This window comes from Anser cygnoides, chromosome 10 (assembly GCF_040182565.1).
Source record: "Anser cygnoides isolate HZ-2024a breed goose chromosome 10, Taihu_goose_T2T_genome, whole genome shotgun sequence".
Lineage (NCBI taxonomy): Eukaryota > Metazoa > Chordata > Aves > Anseriformes > Anatidae > Anser > Anser cygnoides.
Window position 1 is genome coordinate 9,432,109 of NC_089882.1, and position 23,598 is coordinate 9,455,706.

General features: G+C 47.3%; 1 protein-coding gene across 7 annotated transcripts in view; it reads left to right on the plus strand.

Annotated features, from left to right (window-relative positions):
• Nucleotides 1-16,046, plus strand: part of ADAMTS9 (ADAM metallopeptidase with thrombospondin type 1 motif 9) — a 77,417-nt gene extending 61,371 nt beyond the window's left edge. For 6 of the 7 annotated variants that reach the window (XM_067002888.1, XM_067002887.1, XM_067002889.1 and 3 more), the window contains 10 exons: nucleotides 3,565-3,735; nucleotides 5,047-5,241; nucleotides 7,140-7,272; nucleotides 7,509-7,603; nucleotides 7,761-7,855; nucleotides 7,951-8,084; nucleotides 9,286-9,377; nucleotides 10,807-10,911; nucleotides 12,626-12,720; nucleotides 13,153-16,046. In XM_067002888.1, the coding sequence (XP_066858989.1) occupies nucleotides 3,565-3,735; nucleotides 5,047-5,241; nucleotides 7,140-7,272; nucleotides 7,509-7,603; nucleotides 7,761-7,855; nucleotides 7,951-8,084; nucleotides 9,286-9,377; nucleotides 10,807-10,911; nucleotides 12,626-12,715 (1,110 nt within the window). In that variant the 3' untranslated portion in view covers nucleotides 12,716-12,720; nucleotides 13,153-16,046. The remainder of the gene's footprint in view (nucleotides 1-3,564; nucleotides 3,736-5,046; nucleotides 5,242-7,139; nucleotides 7,273-7,508; nucleotides 7,604-7,760; nucleotides 7,856-7,950; nucleotides 8,085-9,285; nucleotides 9,378-10,806; nucleotides 10,912-12,625; nucleotides 12,721-13,152) is intronic. The other variant, XR_010833848.1, reaches the window with a different exon arrangement.
• Nucleotides 16,047-23,598: the final 7,552 nt, after the last annotated feature.

Below are 23,598 nucleotides of genomic sequence, written 5' to 3' on the forward strand. Positions count from 1 at the left end.
AACCTACTGATGAAAGAAAAAGCATTTCATGCTTGCAGAGGCTGTGCAACAAGCACTGCAGCCAGAAAAAAAATAAATAAATCACAGTGAACGCAGCGTGTGCTTTCCTGAAGCCTTTCCTCCCCTGCTGGCTCGTGCTCAGCTCGCTGCTGCTGATCCAACAAACCTGCTGCTGCGCCTCGGCCCCACCGGGACATCGCAGACAAGTTCAGCTTCCTCCCCTCTGCTGTGCCCGAGTCAAAATGCCACTTTTCCCACCCCATCCCTTGGTCCCCTTTCCCTTAGTTCTGCAGCTTGTCAACCCAGTGGTGAGATTCCCCTGCCTGCCCCCACCCCAAGCCCTAGGGGGGATCCAGGGGAGCCCCAGGGCTCCCCACTGCACCAAGGAAATCCTTAACGTTTTACCCAGCTTTTTATTCCAGGGGAGCTTTTTTAGTAGGGTGACTTGAAAGTTTCCTCATCGATAAATGGTGGTTAATAGAAACATGCAAGTGTCACCCGATGCGAGCTCCCCCCTTCGGCTGATCCCAAACAGTTCCTCTGAGCACTTCTTATTTTGTTCCGATGTACCCGGTGAAAAAAGCAACGTCACCTCCTCCCCAGCCCTAAGTCCTGGCTGCAAGTTACCTGTAGTGAGGAGACACAGATTGCATCAGCATTCGCTGAGCAATGAGCCCTAATTGACACGAAAGGCAGGATGCAAAATAACATCCCAGCGCTGTCTTGTTCTTGATTTCTTATCTTTAAAGGGAATCTGTCAAGAGGTTTTCTTTTTTTTTTTTTTTATTGCTCCGTTTTGTTGTTGTTTAGAAAAAGTTCATTTTGCCGATGAAAAGTGAAAGGGAACTTATTGGGAACCATTTACTGATCTGTTATAGTATCGCCGTTAATTAGCTGTGCCCACACCAGGGAGGAGAACATCAGTAGAAAGGGCCTGGGTAATGTCAGAGTAAAAGTGAGGGCAGGGTCACAGAGAAAGAGGGGAAAGTGGTGGATAGAGAGTTTTTTTTACATGGGCTTGTGGGGAGGGACAGTGCCCAGCTCTGGAAGCTGCAATGTAGTTCTTGAATCTTTGACATTTTCTTTTCAGGGGAAAATTAAGCCATCCTTGCATGATTTGGATTCCAGAGTCACCCAGGGGATGTCTGAAGTGGGGTTTCTTCCCGACTGTGTTTCAGAGTTAGATTTAGGAAAAAAGAAAAACCAAGAAACACAATGAATGCTTGCACAAAGCAATGCCTTCGGGGTTTTTAAATTTTTTGTTATTATTACTTGTCTAAAATAGCTGCAGAGCTGCTTGAAACAGTCCTTAACTTGAACTGCCAGGAAAACAATTCAAAATTTGGGAAATGGGGCAAAAGAGACAAATATTGTCACATGCCTAGCCTGTTTTTAAGTTCTTGCTGTCCATCCCTGTTGACCCCTGCTGCTGTTCTCTTATGTGAGGTTTCGATCGGTCATGAGCATAAGATTTCATACAAAATCTGTCCCCGTTCCAAAGGACGAAAACAACCTTTCCATGCTAGCTGAGCTGTCCATTTTCTCTGGGGGTTATGTTTTATAACCTTGCTGTGGCTGATTGGAACCTCCGCAATGTTTCTTTGAATTGTTTTATTATGGTCTCTCTGTCTTTGTACTGTATATAATATCTCAGCGGAATTATTTTAATTGCCATTTATCCCCCCAAATACAAATAATCAAACTTCAATTAACTGATGGTAGCAAGATGTGCAGAGCTGGCACAGCTTTAGTTATCCGTATGACCATTATTTGCGGAGAAAAAACAAAGGAGGGTGGCATATGTTTGAGAGTGCCAATCTCCCATCAGCAATCAATGGTTTTAAATGAAGATGGGCTCATTTGGGATGTGAGAGCTGTACCCGGCCAGTGTCAGAAGACCCTTTGATGGCAAAGAGATTGTTCACCCACCTAAAGTTAGTCAAATTTAGGCTTAAGTTTACATGAGGAAGGGGAAATGTGAGACCAGGGGAGTTTTGAGCATCCCGCAGCCATGCCCCGCTGTGGTGAGTGCCTGCTCAGGGAAGCCACGTGGGTTATTTGCAATAACTCACTTCCATATTTTCCTTACATAATATGTCAGAAAAGGGCAAATACAGCAGAGTTTCTTTGCTTTCTGGCTATATCACTCTCCAGCAAATTCCTCCAGCTCCCGTAGCACCGCTGTGTTTCAGCACAGACCTAGAAGCAACTTCCACTGCGACGACTTAGAGCAAGAGAGTAAATAAGGTCGAAAGCGCACGAAGCCCTTGGGGTCTTCTGGCAAACTGCAGATTTTGCAATGCTGCCTGTTGCCTAAGAGCTGCCGAGTTATTCCTTTGGAATAAGCTCTGCTTTGTAGGGCTGGCTCCCCTTCCCGCCCCCTGGCTTGCGTGCTTACTGGGTATTTATGACAAATATTATGCTGTGTATTGATTTGGGGGTTTTAAAGCCCTCAAATAATTTGCCATCTTGATCCTGACTGCTAATTACGGAAAGCGGGGCCTGACGGTGCCTACGTTTTGCAATTAGGTGAACCCTCCAAGATTTGCTAATTGCAGGTGAGCCAGGAGAGCAGGAGCTGCTTCAGGGAGGCTGAAAGCAGCATTCAGATGGCAAGGCTCTAACTAGATTAAGCTGACACGGTCCCCTAAGCCTAGGTGACTTCAAACGGTGTTCCTGTGCTGATAGGAATGGTCTGGTTGGACGTCTTATCCTTTCCTTAGGGCAAGAAGTTTCCTGCATGTTCCATAAAATAATTGCTTTCATGCATTTTTCTCTTTGTTAATCCAGTTAGTTGAAAGCGTAAGAAGCCTATTACAGATGAGAACTTTAAGAAAATATGGTTTTACTGGGACAGTCACTCTTCCAGTGATTTATTTTGTTTTATTTGTTGGTTGTTTTTTTTTTTGTGCAAGACAAATTGCTCCCGGGAGCATTGCGAGGGCTTTGCGGGTGGCAGGCGCAGCCTCACAGCCAGGCTGTTTTTCCGAGATGCGCAGAGAAGGAGTCGAGCCCTTCATGTCCCCAGAAGACCCCGGGGAGCGTTTGTGCTCGGCCAGCCTGGGTCGCTCTCAGCGTCAGTCAGGGCAGCACTCGGAAAAGAAAGGAAGCAGAAGGGTGCTGGCAAGGCACAATGAGGGGCGTGATGGCCTATGTCATGCATGGGGCAGCTGCTTTGTCTTTCTCCCAGCGACTCTATTTAGTAGGGGACAAAATGATGAGACTTGGCCCCTTTTTTCTCCCCCCTTGTCCTGGTGTGGCACCTCTGCATCTCTTTTTGCTGTCACAGCTGGATCCTTCACCTGCCCCATCCCGTACTCTGCTCCTCCCCATCCCTACACTTTGCCTTGGCACCTCCAGAGAGCAGGGATGATTTGTCACATGCCGGGCACAGGCTGGCCCTGCCCTTAGATTTGCCTCAATTAATACAATGAGATGCCCGCACCAAGCCCAGAGCCACAGGCTCGCTCAGGCCGGTGGAGGAAGGATGTGCTTGGGCCGGGGTGCGAGTGGATTCGCTGCAGTCCCTGGTGCGTTGGGTGAGCTGTTGTTTCCTGCAAGCAGTGCGTGAAGACGTGCGGCGAGGCGTCTCGGTACCGCAAGGTGGTCTGCATGGATGAGAGCAAGCAGGAGCAGAGCAGCGCCTACTGCGACGCCAGCAAACGGCCCCCCGAGATTGAGAGCTGCCAGCTGCCGCCCTGCGAGTACGTCTGGATTACCGGGGAGTGGTCGGAGGTGAGTCCCCATCCCCTGTCCCCATCCCTGTCCACACCACTCCCTCCTCCTCTCGCCGCCAGCCTCGCTGAGATATTGCAACCCAAATCAAAGGTGGCAGGGCAGCGCTGCGTGGTTGAATGATTATTTGTTGGTTTGTTTCTCTGTGCAATTTCCCTGCTGGACAGAGAGGAGAAGAACTGCAAGAGACAACCGGGATATTGAATTTTCTCCCAAAGCACATCACATCCAGCAGGCACTCTCTTTGGTTTTGTGCCATTTATTATTATTATTATTATTATTATTATTATTATTATTATTATTATTATTATTATTATTCCCACCTCGTCCTGGGATCTCTGGGGCCCCATAAGCCTGCAGCCAGGTGCAGGGTCCAGGTACATCCAGGCACGCCTGGATGTGACCCTGGGGACACATCCTCCTCAGTGCTGTCTTTAGCAGGAGTGAGGACCTGCCTGAGTGGAGGCAGCATGTTTGCCCTCACACTGGGAGAGGGCTTGGCAAGGAAAATAGATGGGTTTTCTTCGCAGCAGGCGCTCCATGCGGGAGGACCCAGGCTAATCTTAGGCTGTTTCCTTCTGCAGCGAGCGAAGGATTTCTTTCCACTTGGAGGAGCGGCAGAGGGAAGTGACGAGGCAGCTGCTGACACAGCACTGATTAAAAAGAAAGAGCAAGAGAAGGGAAAAAGCAAACATGCCGGGAGTGAGGGGGAGGAGAGGCACGCAGCCCGAGATAGCACAGGAGGGAGAGACGCGGAGATGGGAATATCTCCAGCAGCCCGGTCTCCTGGGTGGTGTTTTGGGAGAAATATTAGGGTGCCTGCGAGCCCTGCCCCTCTGCCCATGACCCATCTGTGCACTCTCAGCCCCATGAAGATGAGGTGATGGGTGAGGGCAGGCAGAGCTGGAGCTCACAAGGAAAGCCTTCCCTTTTTTTCCAGGTGTTCCCAAGCACCTGCAGCTCAGGGTCAATCTTGACTGTGTTCTTTCTCTATGCACCCCATGGCCTAAAAAGAAAAAAAGAAAGAAAGAAAACCCCAATAATGGAGACATTTCTGAGTTCAGGATCCCCTTCTCCTCTCTTTGCTCGTGGAAAGGGAACTTGTGGCCTGGAGCCCACGTGGGACAGGGGGTCCTGGAGCAGCTGCAGGAGCAGTGCAGGGAGGCACTGGGGATCAAAGGCAGCCTCAGGCCCCAGCCACATGTAGCCAGTGCTTGTGGCTGGGTTAAATAGTTATCAGTGATCCCTCGCAGCACCTTGCCTTGTTCACCACGAGCGTGAAGCACTGACAGGCGCTTCCTCTGCCCCCAGTGCTCCGTGACGTGCGGCAAGGGCTACAGGCAGCGCCTGGTGTCGTGCAGCGAGATTTACACCGGCAAGGACCACTACGAGTACGGGTACCAGAACACGGTCAACTGCCCCGGCACGCAGCCGCCCAACATCCAGCCCTGCTACCTCGGCGAGTGCCCCGTCTCGGCCTCGTGGCGTGTTGGCAACTGGGGAAGCGTAAGTTTAGCGACCTTCTCTTTTTTAACCAAAAGAAACTGGAACAAACTTATCTATATGTATGTTTATTTTGTTACACAGGAGGCACGTTCCTAAGGTTTGGCAGGGGGATGTTGAAGAGATGTGTTAACGAATGCTTCGAATGCCTTGGTGCATTGTAGGGTGAGAATAGGGCCTGCTGCTCCATGATGAACCCCATCATGTGGAGGATTTACAGCAGCCACAAAAGTCATGATGTCCATAAAAATTCAGCTGTAGCTAAAATTTGTGGCCATACTGAATGCTTAGTCAGAAAGTGGGGTCATTGCCAGAAAAGGGCCTGAACCCCTTGTGCTAGAACAGAGGGAGCGATGCACAGCTGGCAGCCGGGGTTGCTCCTGCCTGTCCATGTGTGTGAGCAAGATGTGGGAGCCAGCAGAAGGCCAAAAGACTGGTAATTTGAGCCTTAAAAGGATTTTTCTTTCTTCCCCCCACCTTCTTCCTCCTCCTTCCAAATGCTGGGACAGGGCAGGGGAAGGAACTTAACCTTTCTGTAAAAGTTATTTGTGTCGACCCATTTCTGGGGCCTGAACTACAAGATCAGATTTTAGTTAAGGTGATAACATTTCACTTCTTTGGGCTTCTGACATTCTTTGAAATGTGCTATTTCTCCCATAAATTTGATTTATTAACCCAGCTCAGAGATTTGTAGGAATTTGTCAAACCTTTACAAGGCAATGAGGGTCAAGCCAAGCAAAATGCAGTGGAAGCTGTCACAGTAAATGGCAGAGCTGTTTGAAACCTTAGTTCCTCACGCCCCACAGGAAACCTCAGATCCTCCCTGCGAGTCAGGGCAGAGGAGTTACAGCAAAAAGCTCAGCCTCGATTAATTGGCGTTTCCCCCCAGAACTTCAGTGCAAAATATCCAACTCGTTAATGCACCTCTGTCGAGAAGAGTATCCATTTCAGAGAGCAAGATCTCTATCCCTGCTTGGGGCTCCTGAACGTACCAGGGACTACAAAGTGCCGTGACCCTTCTCACCTCTGATTTTCTAAGGGGTTCGGTGTAAATTACCATCACCTTTGATGGACAAATAGAGCGTGCTGCTCTGCTCCATCGTGAAGTTTTATGGATTTGGAACTGATAAAGAGCAAATACCAAGCTGCAAATGGCGTGAGCTGCTGAAAGCAGTGTCCTTTGCAGTGTGCTGAAGCACACAAAGCGTTTCCAAACAGATGAGCACCTTCATTTTCTTGGTGGCCTAAGCTGGTGCCTGTAGATTGAGATGATTTTCAGTTCTCAGGTACAGAAAGAACAAGGTACAGAGGGTTAGCAAGCATCTGGGCACAGCCTGCGGCCTGCTGCAGCAGCTGGCTAGGCCAAGCTGCTCAAGACTGCCAGTGGCCTCTGGTATTGCAGCCTTGGTTTGGACCATGGAAGGACAACCCAGAATTTGCACAATTTGGTCATTTTTCTGGATGATGAGGAGCAAGAGGGCTTGGAGGCTGTGTTTTTGTGATACGCTTTGGTTAGAAGACGACAAACTCTGCCATGGTTGCTCAGAGGCCTGTCAGTGGCAGGGGAGCCCTTCTAGCATTCAGGCCTTCTGGGGGACGTTTCTTCCTTGTGCAGCCTTCCTACTGCAAAACATGAACGTTTTTGCTTGAGCACAGGTCTCATCCAGTAAAGTATGTAAGTGCTAAGTGAAGTACAGTCTTCTTGAAATAATTAAGGATGATGATAATAATGAAAGGATTAGTAATCAAAGGGACTACTTGTCTGATTAAAATTAAGCCTTTGTGGGACTGGGACCTTTACTGCTGTCTCTTTATACACGGGAAACTGGCTGCCTCTATTCTTCTGGTCCAGAGCCCAGAAGCCCTTGAGATAAAATAGGAACCTCTGTCTGGCCTTGCAGTGCTCTGTGACCTGTGGAGTTGGAGTCATGCACCGGTCGGTGCAGTGCTTGACAAATGATGACCAGCTCAGCAGCTTGTGCCACGCGGATTTGAAACCCGAAGAGAGGAGGATGTGTCACAACGTCCATGACTGTGAGTCTGCAGCTTAGCACCTTCCTTTGCTTTTCTTGCTCCTTGAGTTTCTGTTCTCGTCAAAGTCCTGGAGATGTGCTGTATTTCCAAGCGTTGGGGCCATCCAACAAAGCACTAAGGCACTTCAGGGAGATCTCTTAAAAATAAACATCTTGTCTTGAGGCTGTAGATGTCTCATAAAAGCAATGTTGATGTACCACTGCTCAGTGACTTTAAGTATTTCTGTTTTGTTTCAGGTGAATTACCAAGGAGTTGCAAAGATGTTAAAAATCTCAAAGGTGTCACTGACGATGGTGAATATTTCCTTAAAGTCAAAGGGAAGACATTAAAGGTGCGTTTCAGCAACAGATTTATGGTTTATGCGTTTCCCAAAGGTGTAAGAGGACCCTGCGTGTGCTCCTCACTTCCACTTGCATTTTCTACCTCCAGTTTTCTAGGCATTCCTTTTGTTCGTGATGCCTGACGAAATTACGGCTTCTCTCTTTCAGGTGTATTGTTCTGGGATGCAGACTGACAGCCCAAAGGAGTATGTGACCCTTGTAAATGGGGATGCAGAGAATTTTTCAGAAGTGTATGGATACAGGTAAGAAATCCCTTTAATTCTGAGCTTTCCAATGTTTTTGTTTGCTGTAGCAATATTTTCCTGTCATGAGTAGAAAGGGTTTTCTTTTGATTTAGATTGCATAACCCGACTGAGTGTCCGTATAACGGGAGCAGACGAGAAGACTGCCAGTGTAGGAAAGATTACACAGCAGCTGGGTTTTCTACCTTCAGCAAAGTAAGGCTGGACCTGAACACTATGCAAATAATAAGTGAGTAAAAACAGGGCCTTGCCATTAAAAACCAATGTTTATTTTACACAAATGTAGCTGTAATACAAGCAAGCAGAAGTAGTCTAATGAAGGTTATTCCTGAGCTCTCCTATTAAAAGCAGCTTTTAGACCTGGTCACCTTTGCACTTAAAGGCTGCAGCCCGAGCACATCAGAAATGCACGGTGCCAGCACTGGGGCAGTAGGAAAGTGAAGGAGGCTCTTGGCAGAGTCAGACCTGGGGAAATAACTGGCGTTGAGAGGGATGGAGGGGTTTGAGAGGGGATGGCTGTGGGTTTGCAGAGGGGGAGGTAACTGTAGCTGTGCCACACCAGTGGTACCCTGTGACCCAGCATGCGAGGGAGCTGGGAGGCATCCCCACTACTCGGGTACAGTTTCAGTCCCTTTGGCTCTGGGGATGCTCTTAGTTTCCAGCAAATGTTTTAAAAATGCAACATATTGTTGGGGGTTCATTCAGTAAATAGCAGAGGTTTTTAGCAAATTAAAACCCTTCCTTGTAAAATGACTCTCTATCCGACAGGGGGTTTTATCACTTTATTTTCAAGACATGAGTCCTTACCATCTATTAATCTGTAAAAAGCTTCTAATAGTCTGTAAAAGCTCCTAGGAGCCACCCTCAGGGAATTTGATACCAACTCCCTTTGCATTTCAAAAGGAGCTGGGCGCCCACCTCTGTCAGGCAGGAGCTATCTTGCATCCCCATCAAAAGGAGTCTCACTTACTTCAGATCACTGCAAAATACCCCAAATCCCTTTGAACACCTGAGCTGGAGCACCCAGGCTAGGGGCAGTTTGGGGACAGTTGTTTGGCTTTGTTCAAAAGGAAGATTTAGAAGTTGCCCCATCAAAATGGGAAATTGTCCCATAGAAAAATAAAAGGAAAGGCATAGGTTCTGGTTTTGTCGTTATTTATACCTAGGCCCTAAATCACCGAAACTTGAACCCAACTGTAAAACCGAGTGTATGAGCGTCCTGTGAAATTCAGTACTAGTATGCTGGGAGTCATGTGTGGGATGAATTGGGGATTTAATATTAAAAATCCAGCAGATGAGGTCTCAACTCTCAAGATTAATGCATGAAATGAGCTTTAGTGACTTTAAACATTAGCAAAGAGCATGTTTACATGTATTTTGTCTCTCCCTGCATCTTTCTTCCCATGTTATTCACCAACTCTTCTCCACAGCAACTGATTTACAGTTTGCACGGACACATGATGGACGACCTGTTCCTTATGCCACTGCTGGGGACTGCTACAGCGCAGCCAAATGCCCGCAGGTATTTGACAATAGCATTTCACAGGAATTGGTGCCATTTGTCATGTCCAGGCCCTCTATTAATTACTGCTGGTCACATCAAGCAGATTCCAGTGAGCATCACATTCTCAAATCAGCAGTCAGAAACTTTTCCCTTTGGCCGCTCTTCCCATTTCTTTAGGAGGGTGCCAGGTTGTTATCAGACAAGCAGCAGGACTAGCTAAGGGACATCTCCCAGAGCCTGCAGTCCCTGCGGGTGCTCAGAAAGTCACCAATAAAGGAGGAAAAGGAGAAGAAATGAGACAGGGAGAAGGGCTGGTGTGCGCATGTGTGTTTGAAGGTAGGGAGTGCAGCTGGGCACAGGCTGAGTCACATCCTCAGCTTCTTTGGGAGGTAATGCAAGATGTCAAGCTCAGTTGCTTGGAAGAAATATGTGCTCTTGAAAGTCATTAGGAGACTAATTAACACCGTGCTACAGGTGGCTCGCTCTTTGTCCTTGGCACACCTCGCTTTTATGGAGCTAGGGGATGATGAGTGATGTGTTTGCCCAATACCTTGGACTATGCAGACCTTGTTGGAAAAGGGCATTAGGTGAGGAGCTGCAGCAATGGGCAGCAGAGGGCAAACCTCTCCATCTCCTTCTGGCACTTTTCTGCACAGCTCAGCAGCTTAGGGATTGCCTTCTTACCTCGGGAAGGCTCATGAATGTTAATGTCCATCCTCCCCACCAGACAGCTCGCTCCTCACAGAGCATCTCCATTGCCAGGGCAGCGAGCACGGGGAGCAAAGCTCCCAGGCACCTGGTACCGTGATGGGTCGCCCTTGGGGTGTGCCCACAGGGTGCCTTCTCTGTCCCAAAATGGGCCAGGCTGGGGTCTCCTGGAGGATCTCGGGTGGATGTAGACATACCCCTGAATTTTCCATCCATTTTGTGCATTTTGAGACGGGCAAATGAAGTGAAGGACATTTCTAAGAAATAAATGAAAGAGTTTTGATTTTACTGAAGTCTGGGGAAAAAAAAAAAAAAGCTCAGTGGAAAGTACAGTAAAAAGGACAAGTGTGCCCTCTCCAGTTGAGGAGGGAGAAGTGAGAGCAGCTGCAGCACATTCCTGGGGTACCTTCTCCATCAGCCGCTGGAGCACGTCAGGCTCCACAGCTTGCCATGGAAAAGCGAAGAATGCCCTCAATCGGCAAACCACGAAAAGGCAGCGGAAAAGAGTAAAAGCGCTGAAAAACCAAGCAAAGGCCCCTCCTTCCATGCAGCCACAAACGAAAATGAAATTCCTGACCTGAGACATGCTGAGATTTGTACACTATGTGCTAATCACTGTCAGAGCGATGGAAAAGTTGGAAACGTTGCTGACACGATCCTGTTAGAGAAGTGATGCTGTGGCAAGCGTGGCTGAGGCACGGAGCTTTGGGATAACCAGGCTTGTCTGCTTGCTTTTTAGGGTCGCTTCAGCATAGACCTGTACGGGACAGGCCTGTCCTTAACGGGAACAGCGAAGTGGCTCTCGCAAGGGAATTATGCAGTCTCGGAAATTCAGAAATCCCCAGTAAGTTGCAATTTTAATTATGGTTATATCCACTCGTGGGATATTTCTAATTGCCACGTCATCTTTTGTGGCAACATCTTCCAATTAGATGCTAACGAAAATCTAACATCTGACGTTAGAAACAAAGTGTTGCCCATAATTGTAGGGGGGAGGACGTTAGTGGGTTTAACTTGATCCAGGTTATTGCAATTAATTAGTAAGTCTGCTTAGCTTTGTATCTGCACACTGTGAGTGCTGTGGGGCAGACCTATCTGTAATTAGTTGGCTTTGGTCATGGGCACAGAGCATGCATTGCGTGGCAGACAGGGCTGGGGGCACTGGGGCAGGGATGCTGAGTGGGGATGAAGCGTGTACCCTGGGAAGAAATCATTCCCAGAATGTTTGCCCCTGTTAAAACTGTCCTAAAGAGGTCACTGCAGCCCTTTAACAAGAAGCAGTTTGTAAAACGTCCTCTCCTGGGCTGCCTCAAGCCCATGAGCCTTGTCAGTACTGGGGCTCGTAAAGGAGCCTTTTCAGCAGAGGGGTTGGATGCTGCTGGTCTGTGCCTCGGTGCAGGTGTAAGAGGACTAGCACAGACCCCGTACATTAGTTCTGGCTGGTACTTTGCTGTTCTTCTCCACTTCAGAGAGGAGAAGCTCGGGCGGCCACCTTCGGGGTTGCAGAGGGCAGACACAATCATGGCTGGCAGAATTAAAACAAACTTTAAGGGCCAAGGGAGGCTAAGAGACAGCTCTTACCTCCCTCACCCAGTGGCATCTGTCAAGCGCTGCTCCAGGGGTTTAATTGCCAGCAGGAGCAGAAGAAAGGAAGGCATAGCGAGAAGTGATGATAGCAGCCTGCTGCAATCACAGATCGATAGTGTCAAGGGCAGGAGGGAGCTCGTCTAAAAATAAAAGCTTTGTGCAAGCCTGTCCTGCACTTAAGCCCAATTTTCTGATAATTGAGGGTTGAATTCCCCTCGAGGACTGTCTGTCCGTGGTAGTGACCAAGAGGAGAAAGCCTGTGCAGAGGTGGGGCGAGGAAGACCACATGGAGGTGTTGCCGATGCTCGCATCAATCAACTGACTTGAGGCTGGAGTTGCCCTGTGTTTGCTGGAGACCTGGCCAGCCCAGGACTGTGTTTTCCTGGGTCTTTTCTGGATTTGGAGGTGCAGAGCTGAGGGGGAACAGCACCGTAGTACATGGCACAGCCTCACCACATCCCTGTCGTGTCCTTGCTCTGGAGCCACGCCAGCTCTTCCCTTCCAAATAGACGTTTCTCAGTAATGTCTGCAAATGTCCTCTGTGCCCTTCACATGCTCGCTCACCACCAAGGTGCTGTTCTTGTCTAGATGTGTTATTTCTCTCTCGTGATCCAAGTTTTCCACTCATTACAGTGGAACAAGCAGTTACTCACTGTAGGGCAGATTGGAGAAAGCAGATGTCCTTGAGATATCCCTCCAAATGGCCTTCTCCTTGGGCATCTTGCAGTGTAATAAATCAAAAGTACCCTTTCTTATTTGTGTTCACCATCTGACCTGGCAGTACTAAAGGGAATTACATTTGCATACATTTAAATGTAACTGTAATTTTGTAGATTGATTTGGGCATTATTTGTTTTTCTTCCAAGACATTTTCTATTAAAGCCCTGGCTGGAATAACCCAGATCTGGCCCTTTCACTGCGTGGAGTTCCTGAGCCCTTACATGAGATGTCGCTTCTGTTTTTTCCTGCAGGATGGTACCAAAGTAGTAGGAAAATGCGGTGGTTACTGTGGGAAGTGTACTCCATCGTCTGGAACAGGCCTCGATGTCCAGGTGTTATAGCAATGGTAAGTGCCCTGCCGAGAGCAACGGGGAGTCTTCCTCAAAGCGTCCTGCTGAAGGCACACAGCAGGGCATGGCTGCAAAGCATCCGGCTCCCGTTCCCCAAAGGCAGCTCATCACTCAGGTCTGGGGCACATCTTCTGGAGACTTGCTCCAGTGATAATCTGAAAAATGCCTGAAAAGTCCCATGGGACTGCTGGATGCATGCCTCTTTGTGAGAGGCTTCTCGCACGGGGCCAGCGAGCGCACCCTGTGCAGCAGGAGCAACTCCAGTGCTCCCTGTAATGCCCATGGGAGCGATGCTGTCAAGGGGAAGCACCTTTCCACCTTGCTGGCATCTGCTCCGGCTCAGATCCCTCACTGGTCTCACCACTTACAGGTTTCGAAGGCAAAACTGATGGCCTGACTCTGACGTGCTCCTCATCTCTGCTTTGCAGGTTGTCTGGGAGCAGCCCGCGGAGACGAGATGGATGAAGGATAGCGATGCAATACCTCTGCCTTCCACTTTTTTTTATCTGTTTATGTGTGTATATAGATCGCATATTCTTAATGTACAGTATAATATTTATGTTTGGAATTATTTATTTTGATTTAATATTTTTGTACGTAAAATCATTATATTAAGGCTGCTTTTACTATTTTTATTTTTTATTGTTAAATCTTGCAGTCAAACCACTGCATTTTGCGTACTCTACATTATATGTAGCATTATGACAAGTGATACTTTATTGTCACTGTATTCAGTTGTTTACTTTCAATCAGTAATTTTCCTTCAGTTACGGGCTGCTTTGGCCCTCTACGGTGCTACACAATCTGCATAGGGGTATTTTTGGCATTTCAATCTGTCTTTCTGTAAGGAAAATAGACAAGATGTGCTTAAATTTGATGTTAGTGATTAGGCCAACAGCACTCAAGGAAAACATGACAATGAATACAGTGCTAGTTGCATTAGCAATCTTTATCTTTTAGGTATGTTTTGAATTTCACATGACCTCTGTGGCCAGTGCTAAAGCACTGGTTTGGTGCTAACATGGTATTTATTAACGCTCTGTAGTTTTAGTTAATCCAGTGCCTTTATCAGTGAGAAAAGGAGGAAAGCAGAAAAATTGTCAGGCGATTCAAATTGATTGAGATCTACCCCAGGTTTAGGAAAATTCCTGCAGATGGATCTTCAGCTGAGCCCCTTTCATTAGTAGGGCTCCGAAGCAAACTCGCTTTTCAGAAAAAAAAAACAACATACATTTCTCTAATAATTGCATGTGCCACTGTGCTTCCTGGCTCCATCTGGCAGCGGGGTATTAACTCATCCAGGCCGGCTGATGAGCCCATATGTTTCCCCGGGCTGAGAAGCACCGCAGCTTATTAGGGACGTTGTCACAAAATCCAAACGCGGAGCCCAAAGCATCTCCACCGCGCTCCTGCCACCCGCAAGCACCTGCCTGCGTGGCTGGGGGGGCCGGAGGGAGCAGGGCACGTAGGGGCTGGGGACAGCACGTCCTGCCCCGCTGCCCCGCGATGCTTCCCGGCTTCCTACTCACTGGCAGCCCATCTGCAAGCACGCAGGGCCGGGCGGGCGGCAGCAGCGAGATCAGCGTGTACTTGCAGCTATCTCTGCCCCCCCCTCGAAAACAGCCTGCTTTACGCCTACTTCTGTATTGCTTCGTATCTTCCTGGTAGGGCATCTGCGCTCTTTGCTGTCCGCAATCCAATGTACAACCAGACCTTTAATGTGGTTTTTTTGTGTTTTTTTTTTTTTAATTTTATTTTTAATTGAGGGGAAAGCTCCCATAGGCACCACCGCGGCTGTGTGATGACTGCAGCTCCGCCTGTACATAGCCTGCTGCTTGCGGCACGCCACGTTTTTCGCAGAGCTTCGTAGCACGTTGAACGGGGGTGATGTGACCAGATTATTTTTGTAGTCTATGACTATGTCTCTTAATTCTTTCTCCACAATTTTACTTAGCTATAGGAAGACGCTGCCCCGCTGCCATATGTCAGGGCAGCCAGCAGCACAAAGTACAAGGAAAGGAAGCTTTTTAGCACAAAATTGCCAGCAGTTTGGAAGACCAAGGAGTCTTGTCTGCTAATCTGGTTAAATCTTTCGATTTTGGATGCAAATACTCAGCAAACCCAACCTCAGGATCTTCTGCAAGTCTTTTACCTGTCATTAGCCAGCTCCCCAGAGGAGGAGCAATCAGTCTGTTACAAAATAGTCAGATCAATAGCGATAAATCATCAGATCCCTGGATTCATAACCCATGCATTCAGCCTGCAGAATAAAACCCGTCATCCTGACAGTCAGGTATTGACATATTCATGTAAATCGGTAGACATCTAATGTGTGAGCAGGGTCCTGTTAAAAGGCAACAGCTAAAGAATTGGTGCTCGGCACTTACCCACGCGTGCCTCTGCCGCTCTCGTTAATATTCAGGCTTAGAGGAAAGAATGAGACTATCTTACTCATCATTTGGGGTGATTTTTTTGTTTTTTGTTTTGTTTAATAGCACATAAAATAAGTAGATATGATCATATCTTACGACTGATTTCACCTATGTTGTATGCCTATGAGTAGCAATGAGGAATTATGCCTTTCTGAGAAAAATGCCAAAAATACCATTTCAAAAGTCAAAGAAAAGAAAAGGGAAAATGGAAAGGGAAAAAGGGAATGGGAAAGGGAAAAAGGGAATGGGAAAGGGAGAGGAAAAAGGGAAAAGCAATAGTAATGGAATAATGATTTTTTAATGATAATTGCTCATGTATAACTTCTGTAGGGGAAAAGGGAAAATTGCACTATGAACTTTAGAGAGAAACAGTGGTGCTTAGAAAGTACAGGCTTATTATATTTTCTGTAATGAAGTGAATGGCTATTTATAAAAAGAAATATTATTTTGACCTGTACACATTCCTGTCTACCATATAGTTTCATAACAGCTATTAACAGAGCAAGAGAAACCTAAAAAAAATATTAAACTATAAGGGAAGAATTGATAGATCACTGATTCACTAGATTATGGTTCATTAAAGGGCTTCATTAAATAGGAACAGACTTTGAGGACCAGAGGCCTTCAACATTTCTTGTTCAGGAAACAACTCTGGGTTTTGTATATCAATGCCATTATTTTTCTACAAACTTTGTTTTGTTTTGTTTTGCGAGCACTTTCCTGTACAGTATTTCTTTTCTTTCTGATTATATTCAAAAGGAAATGAAGAGACCTGTAAGAGATGTCTGTATGGTCTTTCTGCATTTGCCATCGTATTTCAATACCTGTGTGCTATTATAGAGGCAAAATACTTTGTACACAAGGGAATAATACAGTGAATGGTAAACATCCGTTTCTGTGCTGGTTTTTATTTCCAGGCTTTGGGTTCCTTGTTCTCTTGTCTTATGAAAAGGAGTGGGGGGAGGCAGGAATGCTGTTCATGCACAGCCCTGCCCTGTGGTCCAGGGTCCTGAGCTCTGCCTGGGCTGATGCTCCCAATTCCTGGCCAGGGGGGAACAGCCCCAGGTACAAGGTGTACCCCTCATTCTACAAATGTGCCTGAAGGATGACTTGGGATACCGGACCTGCTAGAGATGCTGCAAAAATAAATCAACATAGAAAAATTGGGAAAAAAAAAAATCAAGTCCACAAGAAAACGTATGTGGAACAAAGTTGGGTTAAAAGGAGGCAAACACAGGGACTGGCTCCCAGGAAGGCAACCAAGCAGCAAATTGTAGCCAGATTCTGGCATCTGCTGGTTTGCCCTTGGGCAGGGTGGTACAGGCTGCAACTGGGATGATGGTAAAGGGGGATGCCTCCTGGGGAGCCCTTTCAGTCTCCACACAGCCAGGCTGCTTTCCTCCAAGCTGGCAAGCTGTCATCTCCCACAGCTCCTGCAGTATTCCCTGTGTGGATTTATTTTTTTTCTTTTTGATGTTAACAAAACAGACGATAACAGAGACGTGGCAGCAATCACAAATGCGTGGGTTTTCTCCCAGCTCCCCCTGACTCCTGGCCAGTCCCTCAACCTCCCACAGGTCCCGGTGCTTCAGAGTTTTCCAGGTTTGTTCCCACCCACCCTGATCGCGCGATGTCCAGCTCTGACATGCCCCATCACAGGAGGAGCACGCGGCCCACGGCATGAACACAGCAGAAGCACATACCTGAAGCTGTGGCTCACAAAAGCCTTTAAGCACGTACTGAAATCCCACAGAAGTCATTTGTGTCAGAGTTCTCCTTTGGGTTTGCAGCCAGCTGCCTTTTCCAAGAGGACACGGAGCTGTGTCATCCGTCCCTGTAGCTCAGCGATGTGATGGTGCCAGCACCAGGAGCATCCCTCGGAGCAGCCAAGGAGACAGCTCAGCCCCATACCTATTTCCCCAGACTTCTCTCCTTAATTGTATTAACTGTCTTCAAATAGTTGCTCCTAAATGGCCCGAAGCTTTCCATCAATCAGGCTTTGCCCTGATTGATAACCAATGTTGTTTCCATTCACATTCACCAACAGGTTTGAAGGCCAAATTTAGCGTATTGGAAAACCAAAGACTTTCTCTTTTGCAGTGTGTGCTCTGCTTTAGGAGCTAAGCTACATGCAAAAGCACATTCCTACAGCAGGCATTTTGCAATTACGTAGCAGTAAAGATATAAATAGACTGGACTATTTCCTAAAAGATAACCTAATTTATTGTCATCATGGTAAATCAGCAATTATACATTTTAAAGGATACTTTTCTTTATAACATATCATTACCAATTTTCAGATTACATATTCTTAGCAAATTTTGAGTGTGGTGCAACGCTCTTCACTTGGTAATTTCAATGTTGCTAGCGAAAAAAAACATGGTTACTGGCTAAAAATTCACTTGACAGAAAAGCATTTGTTTCTGAGCTGAAGGTCTCTATTTCTGCCTTGTGGCAGGCAACATAAGTCCCAATTAGTGCTACTAATTAGTTAACTTTCTATAAACAATTTTAAGTCAACACAGCCCCAGGTCAGATTTACAGTTTAAAAAACAAGGTTCGGAAATGGAAGTAGAAATGGACCTGGAAACGGAAGACCTATAAATGGTTTGTTGGAAATTTGCTCTAATTATCAGGAAAAAAAATAAAAAATAAAAAAAAAGCCTAATAAAGCTGCTTTGGGGAGAATTGTGGAGTCAGGCTGAGGATCTGTGTCTGACTGTGATCAGCTGCAGGATGTAACTGCCACCCCACTGGCTCTGAGCACCAAAGTTTGGCAGGTTTTGGAGCAAATGGACATGCTAGAGTGCTTGGGCTTCCTCTGCTGCAGAGGCTGCAGGTCAGAGGGAGGAGTTTGCATTTTTCTGCCCTCCTGTACATGTCCACCATTTATTTTTTTCTTCTCAGAAGATGCAGCAGATCTCTCGATACAGGCAGCTCCAGCCTTTTTCTGCTCCTGTGTTTTTATTCCAAAAAGAGAGAGGATACATTTCTTGTACTCTCCCAACCACCATCAAATGCAGAAAACAGACCATGCACTATTTCAAAACCTTGGCTCTTACTTTCGATACCTCACCAATACCTCAAAGGTGTCATTCTTTGCTATCATTTATCTTTAATAAATGACTAAAAAGACTCCCAGTGTGGGCTGCTGTGGAGCCATGCTGCTGTGCATGGCTCCTGAATAGCATTTAACTTTCCAGCCCCATATAACGAGGGGGTTATTTAAACACTTTTGACTCTTAGGTCCGGTAATTCTGTGAAAATTACAGTGCTCTTTTTCAGCCTTGTTGTACAGCCTACCAGGACTAATTGCTTCAGAGATGGAGTCGATCGCTTCATCTCTCCAGCCTTCTCTTCTGTCCTAATAATGAGCGTTTTTCTTTTATGGAGAAATTAAAAGCATTTTGTTGAAGACTCTTGGAAATGTCCGTCTCAGAGAGCTAGATTTAAATTGGGATGTTCACTAGAAAACTGTCTTGTCCTCATAGGCGTGCTTTGAAAAGTGTATTGAGAAATGGGGAGAGGCAGAAATGACCAAGGAGGGCAGTCTGGCTTGGAAAGGACATTTTCCACCAATGACACTTACAGAGCAGGTCTGTTGGTTTTTCTAACACAAGTTCTCCTCCGACAGCTATCTGAGTGCTGGCTCAGAGGAAACACTTCTGCCTAGAGTTGAGGCAGTGCTCCCTTCTCCCAGGGGCAGGCATTCAGACAACACCAGCAATGATTTCCAATGACCATCATTAGCAGCTGACCAGCTCAGCTCTCCCATCACTTGAACTCTTGGCGTCAAGAGAAATGGCTCTGAAAGAATGACTTCTGAGTTCATCCTGAAGTCGCTCGCCCCGGTAAGCTGCTTCCTGGCTGCGGCTCGCTTTGTGCAGGAGGCAGGAGCAGAAGGCCCAGGCGCTGCCTGCCAGGCTCACACCAGCGTTTTCCAAGTATTTTTCGCCTGTTCTGGAGTAATCCAGGCAATGGGGATCGCAGCCTTCCAGAAGCAGATTTAGTTGACAAGTTTCTGACCTCTCTCTGCAGCAGTGAGATGAAGAATGCCGAGAAATTATTTTTGGACTTCGCAGAAGAGTTTGCGCTTCCACTTCAAAGTTGGCTTAATTTTTAAGCTATTTTATATTACCAAACATAAGGCACAGTTTTTAAAAAAAATCAGAATGAGAACAGAATACTGTTTTGACCTAACACATATGCTCTTTATACTTTATTTCCTAGGGGGAAGTTTGGTTTGTTTGTTTCAATAAAAGGGGAAAAAAAATTCAAAACTGTGAAATTTCCATGAAATTATTTCTGTCTCTCTCTGGTTACAAACGTTACTTCTGAAGTGTTTGGAGATGTGATCTGTTGGCTGGACGTGCACGGAGACCTGCTGTAGGTGCTGGTTTAAGCAAGGGGAGGTCGAAATACATTTCTTATTGCGAAGCCGACACAGAGGTCGGTCCCTGGAGGCAGTGGCTGGACGCGAGGCGCCGAGGTTGAGGCCCGGCCATGTACATCAACCCGTTTTCACCAGGAAAACCTCAGTCCTGCTGAGTCCAGGGGACAGAGCTGTGGTGCTGGGAGCATGCAGTTGGGCACTTGCCCTTGAGGCCTGCACCTTGCTGCAGCTCAGCTGGAGCAGGCCGGTGCCCACTGGGGACAGCCTGGTCCTGCCTGGGGAGATTCAGCAGCGGGTAAAACACACCTGTGCTTGCTGAGCTGGCAAATGAGCTCTGAAATAATTACCCACAGACTGTGTGGGACAAGCTGCTATTTTGGTAGCCACCACAGCAGGCTGCCTGCTGGCCCAGGAGGTCCAAGCCCTGCCCCGTGGGGCGGCACCGAGTGTTCTTTCTTCCCACCTGTGCTGGGCCTCAGCTGCTGAAAGTGATCACTGTGTTTTAACTTCACCCCTGCTTGGCTGCCCCCTTCCCAGGTCCGTCTGAGCCCTGGCACCTCAGGGGCAAGAGCACCAGGGGCTGTGGTACAGCTGAGCTGAGAAAAACCTCAGCAAGGCCACCAGAGCAGGACCAGGCCGCTGTGCCTCGCTTCTGCTGTTCACCCTGCCTGAATGGAGAGGTGGCCATGCCAGCACGAGCTTCCCTTCAGATACAGTGGTATTTTATTTTATTTTTTTTAACAGATGTTCCTAAATTCTGCGGACTACACTGCATTAAGTGCTTTGGGGTGTCTTAAAGTCCTTCCAGTGCTCTTGTCAATGTCTGCAGCTCCCCATGGAAAAGCCGCGGGTGCACCTGGTGCTGCTGTGCCACTCTGCTGGGAGGGGCTGCCTCTGTCAGGTGCCTGAGATAATCTGATAATTTCCTCTTCTTTGCCATCTTTCCTCTGGGTTATGCAAGTGGTAGGTGAAGCCTTCTAGATATGACTTGCGTTTGGATTTCACTGTTGGCTTTTTCCCATTTCGTCATGTGCCTGGGCCTTTCAGGAGCCTAAACATGCAGAAGCATTTACCTTGGGAGTACCGTAAGGTTTAGACAGCAAGTAGGTCCTTAGCCAAAAAAACAGCATCTCCAGCAGGCAAAAATCACACAAATGAAACACCTGGCAAAAATTTATGACCAGAAGAAAGCAAACAGGGAAAACACACGTGGTTCTCTGAGTTTTCCCTTGGAGCAGCTACCTAACGTCTGCCTGCTCTGAGCTACCATCCTCCAAACCACTGGCAGTCTGGTTTTCTCAGGTATCTCATACCCCCATTTATCAACAGCTTCAGTCTTGCACTAGGGAAAAAAAAAAAAAAAAAAAGGCTATTTTCTTTTCCCTCAATGAGAATAAGCAGGAAAACATCTTTAAAAATATATAATAAAATGATACTTCCACCTGCGGGATGGCAAATGCCTGGTTAATTTGAGCACAGAACAATGTGTGGTGCTTCCAGTGCCATGGCAAGCAAACAGCAGGATGGCTTCATCCCCCGACAGCCCTTCTCCCACCTTGTTTGCTCTTACTCGCCCCTCCACAAGTTATCCCAAACAGGTTTGGTTTTTCTCATCTTCGGGAATGGTCCTGACAAGTTAAGGTAGCGTGGAAGGAGTGTGGCTTTACAGCGCAAAGCAAATAATCCTGCTGGATCATAAGAGAGCTCAAGGGAGAGAGGGGGAATAGTAGAAAATTACTTGTTGCTATAGCACGAGGAGATTTTGTGCAAATTGACAGCGACCCACTTCATTGCTTTGCTTAGCCTCAAATTGAGCAGCATTTGGGGAAGGCACGGAGCAGCTTAACCTACCGCCCGTCCCTCAGCGCCGAGAGGCTCGAGGTAGAGCTGCACCCAGGGATTCTCGAGCTTGACGGCAAAAAAATGCAGTTCTGGGAGAAACTGCAAGGCTGCTGTTAGTGGGAGCAAGGGCAGCAAGCGGGCTGGGGGCTGCGCTCCACGGCGAGCGAACACTTCGCCGCGCTAGCACCAGAGGGCAATGAAGCTTGAGTTAACTTCCCCAGAGCACAGCACCCATGTGGAACCTTCCGAACCGCAACAGCACAGATTTTTAGAGATTTTGTATTTTTTTTTCTTTTTTTTTTTTTCTTTTCATTTTTGCTGGGTGGGAGCTTTGTGTTTCCACTTGGCTCCGCGTTTCCTAGCAGGTGCTCGCCTCCGCATAGCGGGACCGGGCTGCAAGTTTTATTGGTTTGGAGTCCAACTCCTAAATGCTATTTACAGGGAAATTGAAGACTCCTTCAAAATTAACAATAGATGACTATAAATCTTACTCAGTTACCTAGCAACTAACACAATAAAATCCTAAGGTTAAAAGGAGAAGGGTTATTTGGCAATACCTCGGGGAGCACATAATGGCCATTTGCATTCCTGGGTGGGAGAACAAAAAAAAAAAAAAGATCATGTGATATTTACAAATTACTGTATTGATGAAGGAGAAAAGGTGAAATTACTCGGTGCGGTTTTAATCAAAATACCTCAGAATTGACAAATAAAACAACAACAAAAAATCCTTGCGGTGGTCGAATGGCTGTGATTAAAGAGCACTCTGAAAACGTGTGGCGATCTGTGGAAATGATGGAGGGGTTTTGTTAAGATGCTAAACCCACTTTGTTACTGCTTCTGACATCTGAAAGATGTGTACCACAGATTAACAGTGTAATAAACGTTCAAAGTAAATTTGACCAGTATGAGCCTGATGGAATATGCCCTAGAAAAGCCTACGCAGTGCAAAAAAAATTAAAAAAAAAAATCAAAGTGAAGTAACATAGCATGATTCATCCCGGCCCGGGTTCCTGTTAATGCACAGCACAGATTGAAATTCCATATCCCCACCTCAAACTGGGGTTTATGTGCAATCTTTTCTGCCTGCAATAATTGCAAATCTTGAAGCTGGAATGAGCGGAAACACTGAATGGTTTCCCTCCTAAAAGGCCCTCATGGGGGCACGTTTGCCCAGGAAGGAGGTCTGGGGGAAGAACTGCGCAGGAAAATAAATTCCTGGTCCCTAGCATGTGTCTTCAGCAGCTGTGGCATTTAGAGCCAGTTTCCAAGACCCCCTTTTGCTGTCGAAAGGCTTCAGACAATAACTGCCTAATAACAGCCGGCCATTTATCACCTTCAGGGTACTGGATGGTGACAGGATCCACGCTGAGCTGTAATTCACCTGCGCAGGCTGCCGGCAGGAGGAACCAGAAGGGGACTGATGGAGCAGTCCCTAACAGCCAAATCCACCTTGACAAGGTGGTGGGGAGAAGCAAACGGGTCCGGTGGGCAAAATAAGCTCTGCTTTCTGCCTGATTGCAGGGGGCCGTGCTGGTGGTGCTGGTGCTGACGGCCAGGGCAGCAGGTGTAGGGGGTGGCAGAGCTGGCAGAGGGATGCTCAGAGTTTTCTGCAGCTATTTCGGAGGTGGCTTCCTAACAGGAGACATGGTTTGCAAGACACGAGATGAGCGAGGGGCACTTTTCTGGAGAGACTAGCCAACTTTCTTGGCTCCATAGGATTGGGAACGTTGTCCCCATATTTCCCAGCCACCGGTAGCAGCTACTGCAGCTCCTCTTCCTGTGTGTCCCCTGGGCTTGGCCACAGTTGACTTCACTCCTGCTGTTGCTCAAGCTGTTGTCCCAAGGTCTCGTGCAGAGCTGCCGGGTCAGGCACGTGCCACAGGGTCAGGCAAGCCGAACAGCTCTGCAGCATCACTGTTTTCTTCTTTCCAACTTCTGCCACCATCCATAACTTCAGAAAGGAAAATGGTCCTTCTTGCTGTGCATGAAAGGGGAAAATGGGACTCAGGCTGATTTAGTCCCGAGAAGGGCTGTAAGAAGTGTCATCCCTAGGCACGTTTGGTTGAAACAGGAATGGGAGGGGAAGATGATGTGCAGAACAATTTAAGTGGCAGCAGAAACAATAATTTGTCAGACAAACTGTCTGGCATATATTATCCGCGTGTCTCTGCTTCTGAGTCTATTTGACAGCAGTATCTGACAGC